The sequence below is a fragment of the Saccostrea cucullata genome, unplaced genomic scaffold (assembly GCF_032062105.1).
Source record: "Saccostrea cucullata isolate Sc308-1 unplaced genomic scaffold, CSIRO_AGI_Scuc_v1 ctg2862, whole genome shotgun sequence".
NCBI lineage: Eukaryota > Metazoa > Mollusca > Bivalvia > Ostreida > Ostreidae > Saccostrea > Saccostrea cuccullata.
This window is the reverse complement of record NW_026919765.1, coordinates 136,677-147,938: the sequence shown is the minus strand read 5'-3', so window position 1 is coordinate 147,938 and position 11,262 is coordinate 136,677. Positions and strand designations below refer to the sequence as shown.

At 33.4% G+C, this 11,262-nt stretch overlaps 1 protein-coding gene across 1 annotated transcript; it reads right to left on the bottom strand.

Moving 5' to 3' along the window:
* Nucleotides 1–2,767: 2,767 nt before the first annotated feature.
* LOC134237762 (uncharacterized) lies at nucleotides 2,768–3,601 on the bottom strand. The gene has a single exon (XM_062719910.1). The coding sequence runs from the start codon at nucleotides 3,599–3,601 to the stop codon at nucleotides 2,768–2,770; it is 834 nt and encodes a 277-aa protein (XP_062575894.1).
* Between the last annotated feature and the right edge of the window lie 7,661 nt (nucleotides 3,602–11,262).

Below are 11,262 nucleotides of genomic sequence, written 5' to 3'. Positions count from 1 at the left end.
AAACAGATAGATCTTTTTCTTGATGTTTATTTTCTTATGGGAAACATAAAGCGTAGTGTAGAACATACATAATTTTTCTGTCTCTAATTAGTATTAGATGGATACATCTTTGGTAAAAATATAAAGCTTGTTCTAGGCTGCGCTCTATATTTACTGGAAGAAAAACTACTTGCAAATAAGCAGTTTTATACAAAATATACTAAAATGGCGGGAAAACGTGATTTCTATGATGTCATATTTATAAAATAACGGCATTTTGATCAAAATGAAAATGACCAATAAAGGTCGCATATATAGCTGTACAAATTAAAGCTATATGTAAAGTAAAATTAAGATATTCATTTTAAGGGGCCAATTGAGACACTTAACATATATTGCTCTTTAGTTTTAGAGGTCCGTGTTTGCTCTGTTCCTCTACGACTCTCAAGCAGACGCTCTAACCATTGCGCCACGCAAGCGACCATGAACCTTTGCAATTGACTCTTAATTATATCAACATAGACGTGCACAACCCTTTCTACTTAGAAACGCATACATGAATTTAACAGAAGAGATTTTTTTTTACACATTTTCAACTCAACAATTTTCAAGATACTCTTGGTGAAATATATATAGCATAAACAACACAATCAGAATGTACTCACGTGTTTTCTTTAATTAAAAACTACATGTTAATTGCAAAAGTGATCTGAACACATTTACAAATTATTTAGTTTTTTTGTAGTGGAATTTTTGACAGTTTGCACACCCTCTGTTTTGTGTCATGTTAATTTATAGACAAGTATAGTTCTTTTATATACATGTACTATTTATATAAAACCTTATACATTACTACGCCTTTATGTAAATGGGATTTTACTACAATTTGACACAGAGTTCAAATTAATATTTTGTAATTTATAAATTAAACGTGTTTTCTATTTTCGGGTTACCAAACCGGAAACATTTTCGACAATTTGAGGAAAAAATTTCATTCAAAAGCATTTTCTTTTACAACGTTTAAAACATATCTGTAATTGTTCCCTAAATTTGGTATCAAAGAAGCCGTAAATAAAGGGATTTACGATATTATTAAGAAAAATAAACCGTGCCAGGTAAAGCCAGGCTAATGTCTCAGACTCAGACAGGGTGATGAAATTAAAATCCTCAATTGCATAAATAAGAATCAAAATGACAAGAGGTAGAATATAAGACAAAACATAAGCAACTAGTGCTAATTGTAACGGGGACCGTTACAGATGTTCCCCAAACGCTCCCCAACTCCCTTTTGGTGCCATATTCCCTATAAGCTTCATTAAATAAGACAAACTATGCATTTGAGACTTTAGCAACGTTTACCCAGAAGTGTACCAATTTCATTCAAATTTTAGCATTGCACGCGTGCGCATGTGAATGCACGTGCGTAATGACCATATAATCTTGTCTTAACAATCTCTAGATTTTAATATACTAAATATCAAAGTATTTGATCCAAAAGTATTTAAAAATACGCTAATTCAAGTGTATTTTTTATTTTACTCATTTCACGTGCACGCACGTGCTCACATGAGCATGGTGACCATACTTTCTTGTAGAAGTCCATTACATCTGTCTATGTTCTAAATCCCACCCTGTTTGGTTGAAAACCAAGGGAGTTATAGCTGTTCAAAGATTCAGCCAATCAGATTGCAGCGCACGTACATGCACATGTATCCATGTGCATGTTGACCATATATTCTTGTAGAAATCTATTATATCTATCAATGTTCCAAATCCCATCCTGTTTGGTTGAAAATCAAGGGAGCTATAGCTATTTAAAGCATAAGCCAATCAGATTGCAGCACACGTGCATGCACGCGTTTTCATGATAATTGCTACATATATTATTGTAGGATATCCTAATACATGCCAATGTTTAAAATTTCAAAGGATTTTGTCAAAAAACAAGAAAGATATTGAGACTTAAGTTTCAGCCAATCAGAGCGAAGCGCACGTGCATGCGCGTGAGATCTTGCTTTTTTGACCATGTCATCTTGTCTATGCTTCTAGTATATACTTCTAATATGAGTTTTAAAGCATATCATCAATAATTTAAATAGTTACGTCTGTATCAATTATATTGGACATTTCTCGTGTTGCACGTGCGAGCTCTTGCAAGCACACGTGCATGCACATGCTTTCATGATATTTTTTTTAATACGGGCTGTAGATCTCCCTAATGTATGACTATGTTCAAAATTTCAAATGATTTTATCAAAAAACAAGAAAGATATTGAGACTTTAGTTTCAGCCAATCAGAGCGAAGCGCACGTGCTTGCTCGTGCGATCTTGCTATTTTGACCATGTCATCTTGTGCATACTACTCATATATCCTTACATTATGAGTTTCAAAACATTTTGTCTAAAAATAGAAAAGTTACGGTTATATCCATTATATATTGGTCATTTCAAGTTTTGCACGTGCGCGCTCTTGCAAGCACGTGCGCGCAAAATGACCTTGATTCCGCAAATCTACATAACATGCCTACTTACCCTAAAAAGGTTTCACCTAAGTCGAATGTGTAGTTTACAAGATCACTCGCGGACAAAATTTTCCCAGGAAGAAAAATAATAATAATAATAATAAGAATAATAATAATAAGAAACAGAGTAAAAACAATATGTTCCCCAACTTCGTTTGGGGAACATAATTATTATAACAAGAAACATTATCGTGATTCTTCTCTGCACAGATTCATCTTTAGGGAGCGCAAGTTTGCATTCAACTTTGCTATCAGGGTTTTGAATTCTAATTTCCTCGTCTTCTGTTGCCAGATGTTTCTTCTAAGTTTTCTTTAACGTGTTCATGAGTGTTTGATTTGTTTTCTTCCGTTGATACATGAACCTCTTGTAACTCTGTGCTATCTTTCCCACATTGGTCTTTGTCAAGTTCCATTTCAGTTGACTGCGTTGTATGTGAAGACTCGGTATGAGATGTAAAATTACTTTCATTTTGAGTGCTTGTCATTTTTATTTTCCGACGAAAAGAAATCTTAATCTGTCTTAAAACGGGCACATATAAGCCTGCCGTAATCCCGATGTTTGCCAGAATTATAAGGGCCAAAAGTCCAAAATACACGGTTAAAACTGGTGAAGTGTCGACGGAAAATTTGCATATTTCTGTACTAACATTGTGATTCATAAAATTATCAACCGTACTTAAAACCCCTGAGGTTCCTAGCACTGGGATCGAATATCCAACAGCTATTCCACATGCAATTCCAAAGAAGACTCTTTTCCAAAACAAGGTCACCAGAAGTATATGAGCCGAAGCTCCAGGAACACACATCTGCAGAAACGAAAGAATTCGACAAGCAGCATCACTCGGGTAATTGTAAAAGAAGGTATTGTCCATGATGTAGAAAGGGGGACTTGTAAAACATGCCAAAAGATCAACAATGGCCAATAATGGAATAAAGTAACGCTCTTTTCTCTCTTTGATGCGGAAAAAGTAGAAATAGATAATGGCAAGGTTTCCTATGATCCCGACTACAGCACCAAGTACAATTAATATTGAGCTGCTCACAGAAATGTTGGAATGTCTTTCCTGTAGTAACAACTGGTAATCCGTATTATTTTCCATTGTTGAATAAAAAACGGGACTGTACGTATTTATATATTGAATGACTTCCTTATTCTGAATGGCTTCAAGTCATTTTAATAAAAATTAGAATATATTACACACTTGTGGCCAATCCAAGTACAATCCCATATCTGCACTGGATCTTTTGTGTCCAATTAAAATTACGTATACGCTGCTAGAGGTAGTAAATGTTGTCAATTTCAGCTTCTTCTTTGCAACCACTGAGCCAATTTCAACCAAATTTGGTATACAGCGTCTATGAATAAAGGGGAACAAATATTGTGAATTTCATGGTCCTCTCCTCCCCATGGGGCCTGAGGGATGGGGCAAAACCGCTAAAATTAATGACATCTTTTAAAAATCTTCTTCTTTACTTCTGGACACCAAGCGGTAAAACTGATGATATGAATGTAATCAACATTGAGTCCTTTTCCAAAATTGTGAAATTTATGGCCCCAGGGTCAGGGGTTTTCGTGCTATGGCGGGGCTTTATAGATTATATAGTGAAAATGCATTATTCCTTTGAAAAACTCTGCTCTAGTGTATAAAATAAACCAACTATGTTCATAGTTAGGATGAACAAGAGTGTCCCTGGGTAAGGAGTTCTGGTGTTAGGGCGCGGCTCTTTTGATTATATAATGAAAATGTATTAATTCTTTGAAAATTTTCTTCTCTGACCCTGAGTTTTAAATGAACTGACTTAGTACATAGTTATGATGAGCAAGAGTGCCTCTTGAAAAATTGTTACTTTTATGGCCCCTAGATCATGGGTTCTGGTGCAAGGACGGGGCACTATTGATTAGATAGTAAAAATGCATTAATTCTTTGAAAATCTTCTTCTCTGCTCCTGGGTATAAAATTAACTAATTAAGTACATAATTATGATGCAAGAAATCTATCAAAATTGTGAATTTTATGGTCCCAGTTCTGGGGTTCTTGTGCTAGGTCGGTACTCTATAGATTATATAGTGAAAATGCATTAATGTTTTGAAAATCTTTTTTCTACACCTGGGTTTTAAACCAATGAACTATGTACATAGTTATAATAAGGAAGGATGTCTTTTTGAGATTTGTGAATTTCATGGCCCCATTTGCAGAGCCTCTTGGTTATGGCAGAGCTCTAATGTTTATCTAATGAAAATGCATGAATTCCTTGAAAATCCTACAAGGCCCGCGGGCCTCTTGTTTTGTTAAATATGGCATGTTAATTAAATCAGCAGATCTGGATAAGATACCCATTAGAACTAGTAATGAAACTTTCAGCCAGCATGCACTATAATGTTATCTTGAATTTGATAAGTAACATACATGTAACTAAAGGACAAGATAGGGTAAGGTCAGTATTTGGCCCCCGTTTTGGGGTGTCTTTCAGAATGATCCAATAATTTATCCATAAAAACCTGTTGTCAAGTTTGCCACAAAATGAGTATTGGTTTAAGGATTTATAATATACAGTGGTCACAGTGAGGTCAAGAAATAAGTCAATTTTCAAAATTTCTCATTTTTATGCAAATTTTCATCAATTGTACAGAACATTTTCTTTAGGAAACATAGAGCACACACTTGCCTACATACCAAATTCATATATTTTATACACTAATATCAGATATAATTTTTGTGTAAAAATTTCAGATTGGCAAGCTTGTGCTGTATGTTTCCTGAAGAGAAATGCATCCCAAATATGATGAAATTCCACAAGGATTGAGGAATTTCTGGAAAATGTCCTATTTCTGCAACCCTCTAGTGGCTTTCATGTAAGCATTAAATCAAAATTAGTTCTTGTTTTAAAGTAAGCATCATTTTAACTTCTTAACTACAAACTATCACAATTTTACCAGTGTTCTGATTTTTACATCAAATAAGGGGCCAGATTGGGCTGTTACCCTATCTTGTCCTTTGCGTTCGCAAACATTTCTTGAAGACTTCAAAACAAATTAAAAACTCAATGTGTTCTACCTGAATAGTGAATAAGCAAAGTATAAAAAAAGATTTTCTTACATTGCATCAGACCTGAAAAGAATTTTTAACTTAATTTTTTACTTCTTTAAATAGAGAACATTAAGTGTAAATGGATAGAGAGTGATCCTTCGGTGGTTAAAGTGTACTTCCTCAATTTAACATTCATGGCTGTAAAGTTGCATATTATTGAAGAGTGAGGTTACTTCTTGGTAAGTGTGTCTTAAAAATAATTTTTTTACAAAGTAACGGTTTGTTCTAAACAAGTAAGATGATATGTAGATTTGTTTAAAACACATACGAAATTAGCTTGTCATACAGTTATTTTTTCACGATATTGTATGATTCAAACACAATGAATGTACAGGACGTTGAATAAATCACCTACTTCTTGTAATACTATATAACAATTAATCATCACTTTATTACCCTATAATATACACAGCAGATTTCAAATCCGATAGACAAATGCATAAATTAACATAATTGAGAATCTATTTATTTTTTTAAAGTTTGTAATCTTGATAACGAAAATTAATTAATTTTCGTTATCAAGATTACAAATTTTAATTTTATTTAAGAAGGTTAGAAAATTCTGGTTGTTTTATTATGCTTTTGTGATTTGCAACTGATAATTTTCAAATTCGAAGTTTGGATTTGTATAAGTAGGTTTACGTTTGGAAATTTAAGTACTAGTCCACATAAAAATCAGTCAAAATTTTATAAAAGTGATACATGAAGGTTTTCAGAATTTGATGATTTTCCACTCATAGATTTATTTTGAAGTATTAACAATGTATGTAAAATAAAAAAAAAATTGAGTCGTGGTTACCATGGAAACCGGGCCAAAGAAATTTCCTCAGCAACCGGCAGATTTTTCAGTGTTGAAGGACCAAAAAATCGACTATCTTTAAGGCTAAAAAAACACGTGAATACCAAGAGAATTATTCTTACTTAGTGGTGTAATATATAAAGATAAACATTTTAAGTGTTTAAACAATGTAATAAAAAATATTTAGGTTTTAAGTCAGTTCTGAGCTAGACATTGGAAGGTACACATGTTTTACAATTTTTGATGATTCAGCATTTTTCGTGATTTTGGCAATATTCAAGGCGAAATTTTAAAAATGGCCAGATTAATATAAGTGTATTTCACATAAAAAAAACTGAGGAATTTCTCTTTTAGAATTTGAAGTCAAATCCATGGGCTCTTTTCAAAATGAAATTAGCAATAAATTTGGATGTTTTGATGCATAAAATGAAAAACAATATAAAAAGTAAACGGAAAATTCAAATGAACTGTTACATATGATAAACGAGATATAAATTTTAAAATAGCATAATTGAATTTGGACTCCTTAGGAACTTATTGAATATTGCATAACCTTTTTTATCTCCATAGCAACCATAGGTTCTCCCTAGAAACGAGGCAAAGAAAAGAAATTTTGGCCTGTACACGTGTAGTTTTATTAAGGCTTATCTAAATAAAAATGTGACTGAACAAAATTGACAATGAAATGTTGGTCAGTCTTATAATTTTTTTTTGTACTTAATCAACCGGATAGACCATGGCAACGATTCCCAGTACATGGCAACCATTGTACCCTATGTCTCTATAAGCGGGTTTGACTTTGTAATCATGGAATTGGAAATGCAAGTAATATTCACCGGTCACGGTAGCCTAGTGGTAGAGCGTTCGCTTCGTGATCAGGAGGCCCGAATTCGATTCTTGTTCGCGGCACCGCGTCATACCTAAGACGTAAACAAAGGTAGTGACTGTTCCTGCGCCAAGCGCTCGGCACCAGAAGTGAAAGTCAAGGGTCTTTCGGATATGACCTTAAAAACGTAGGCCCCGTGTCACGGTAGGCGCTGGCACGATAAAGGACCCTCACTGCTCAATGGCCCTGTGTGCTGAGTATAGGTCTAAATTTGAAGCCCTTCACCGGCATACGGTGACATCTCCATATGAGTGAAAAATTCTCAAGAGGGACGTTAAACAATATACAATCAATCAAGTAATATCCTGATAATTGCATGTTTTGAAAGTTCGAAAAAATATAAAATGTTCTATCAATTGTTGTCATTGCAACAACTACAGATTAGCGAATTTAAGATGGGACGAGTTCAAAATCACAGTATATTTTTTAAACGGAACTGTGACAAGGTGAATTAAAAAAAACAGACAAAATTGCTTGTAAGTGTGAAAGGGCAAAAACACACACGGCGAAATTAACTCCATAAATAGTATATGTACATTGTATCTTTGATATGATACCCAAATATCGATGCCTTCTATAATTAAATATTTTTTTTATGTAACTTGTACATACATTAGTGTGTATTGTGAATTAATTAAATTCAAGACACTGTGCATGGTATTGTGGGCATGGTTTCAATAGCTGCATTTTATCTCCCATCTTCGCTATCCAAGGGTTTCTGATACGCTACTCTCCTCACAGGGTTTCTGATACGCTACTCTCCTCATAGGGTTTCTGATACGCTACTCTCCTCATAGGGTTTCTGATACGCTACTCTCCTCATGAACCCTTGGCATATGGCAAAAGATGGGATTGTTTTTCGTCACGTGATCTCGAATCTATCAGGTACGAACAGATTGCGTCATCGACAGAAATAAATACGCGTGTTGAAAAAAAATCATATCAATTTTTTTTTCAAGAATGATTAAGAAGTTATTTATTATTTATAGTACAAACCTGGAGCTTCAATATAGACTTTTAATCACATATTTAGAAGATATTGGATGACACCATAGCTATTAATAGAATTGCATGATATCTTACGGATCGTTGTTTACTCGCGTTGTTCATTTCCAAGATTAAAGAGTCAAGAAGTGTCCCGAATGCAAATTTCGTCATTTACATAAAACAATTGCTGATTGGTCGACCGGGTGTACCGAATTCTAATCAGAACTGGAGGAAAAAAACTCATTCTATCAACACCGTATGCCAAGGGATAATGAGGATAGCTGCATATCTGTAGCGTTATGGTTTTGTATATTTGTCTTTGACCATAACGCTACAGATCCCTTATTTTATTAAAAAAAAATAAAAGTTGCAATTTACGGCGCAATAATTTTGGCGTACTTTTTGGGGAGAATTTCTCCACTTTCCAGCAACTGCCTATCAACTACCTTTCACTCCCTAATTCTAGGTGCATTATTTAACTTATCTGTATATTTTATCAATCTTCAAACCCTTCATATTCGTCTCTAAAAGTGATAAACTCGCTTGATTAAAATTATTTGTTAGATTGCTGAAAATTCACTTCAAGCGAGTGCAATGGGTCTGAAACATTCTTCTTATGTTACATATAAAAATTAAGCTGCTGTATTATCTGCACCTAACATCACAAGAACATCTCAAAACAATCTATTGGGTTATTTAAACCTTTTTTTAAAAACAAATTTCAGGCAACCGCAAGTCCTTATATAAAGAGATATCAATGTTAAATTTTATGATTTAAATTTAGACCTGCAGCTATTTTGGGAGATTATTTTATTGCAAACTAATTTAAAAGATTTACCGGTTGTTATACTTAATTTCATTTTGATTTTTGCTTGATTCCTGGTATTTAGTTACTTGGTTAGTAAGCCCACCCCCCTTCTCCTTTAAAATCCTTTTCAAGGTCATTTTTTTTTTTATTTCTTACTCTTATCTTGAAAGTTAACATTTCTTAAACAAATATTTATAGATAGAACATCAAAACTATGTTGGCAGACATTGCTTATAAATTGGTGTCAATCTACACTGGAAAAGACAATTCAAGTATACAGGTATGCACATTCAAATGCAACACAAAGGTGATTGATGTACCTGATGCTCTGGACTGTGAATCTGTGACGATACTTATATTCAATGTCTGGTTTTCCAATCGATTTAAAGATAATTTTCTATGCTTTTCTTTGAATTGTTGTCTTGTATTTGGGTCCATGTCCACGAGAAGTTTCGACCGAGTTTCCTTATTGTTCATAGGACCTATTCTAGTTTGAATTTGCCGGGTTTCGGTGCAGTATGAAAAAAAAGAACATTACATCATTGTAAAACAATACAAACGTATAAGTAAATGATTTTTTTAGTATAACCACGTGCGCGTCATGTGCTTTGTAAAATGTTTAAATCCAATCTCATCCATTATAATTAATGCTCATCAATGTTAATAAAAGCGTTAAAATGGTTCAGAACAATGCATAAATGGAAAATTATACGATTTTTAAAAGTTACAAAACAACATTTCATGTATTTTTGTTATGCGTCTTTACCTTTAAAAGGTTCAGGAGAAAGGAATGTGAAGAACAACCCCGACCTTTTATATACAACACTAGATGTGTAAACCAAACCCGACCCTTAAAAGCCAACTTTCAAATAACAAATACTTGGGACCTATACTCTAGTATATAGCTGCCTTCAAATATACTTGTCTCGTAAAATAAAGACATCTATTTTGTATACACGAATAGATGCAAATATTTGTTTTAAGGATGACCTAGTAGACTTTTTTTTATTCGCACCACATTTTAAATATAGAAGAGGGAAATTAAAGCTTGATGGAGATCATGATGAAAAAGCTAAAGATGACAAGCAACGATCGTTACAACAGCATACAATACAAATCTGTGAACAGACCCTAAGTCCAAGAAATACCGGAAGTGAGACAAGGTGCCAAAGAGGAGTAAACATCTCCTGTTGACTGATAGATCCGCTGTGAGCCACATGTATTGCTCAAATAGACTGAATATTCTGTAGTTACGTTCAGAATAAAAACAGGCCTTTTTACTGGAATACGACCCATGGTTATGTAATTTTGCACATTATAATGAATATACAGTTTACGAAATTGTGGATTTAAATCAAATTATACTTGAGTACTCTACCCTGATTTCTAAAAATTATTTTATTTAGCGCATGCTGTTAAGTATAGAAAAATTCGGTATCCATAAATACCTGTCGCAAATTATGGCAGAAGACTTCCAAACAAACAATTTTATAATCAGTAAACAGTCAAATACTCTGAAATGTCTTTCAATACAATTTCACTTGGATATATCGAGCTGACATATGAATGGCAATAACTACTCATTAATTAAACGTTGTCGATATATCTGAATGTCGAGTTGATCTTTTTGTGGAGGTCAAAACACATCTTCTTCTTATGTGAAAGTCATTAAACAGTTCTGCTTCATAGGAATATAAAAACAAATCGAGTTTAAAGCAGCACAGTTAGCACACATTTTTTAACTACATGTATTTGTTGAAATACTTGATTACATAATTTTCCAGGAGAAATTGTTCATTCTTTATTCGTTTTTCATCAAATTTACGCAATTGTTTTGATATAATGGATTTTTTGTCATTAAGATACATTTCAGTTACATGATGTTACGAGTGTATACATTAATATATTCCAAAACTTTTCATTACAAGGGAAAGAATGTCAAAAGTGTATGTGCATTTTCGTAAATTGTGAAATTGATTTGTCCAATGTGTCCCATGGTCTTGCACATTTTGTGTGTAAATTACAATATTGCCACTCTTTAGGCAGTTTTCAGAACAATTAATAAAAATATTGATTTTTAAAAGAATTTGAAGCAAGTATTAATTTATATGTTGTTTTTTTTGGATTTGGTGGATTGTTACGTTAACAAATCATTTTTCTATTATCAGGATTCCTCTAGAGTTTATAAATGA

What these genes read in the sequence shown, in the direction of transcription:
- LOC134237762 (XM_062719910.1), bottom strand. Translation starts at nt 3,601, where the DNA reads ATGGAAAATAATACGGATTACCAGTTGTTACTACAGGAAAGACATTCC.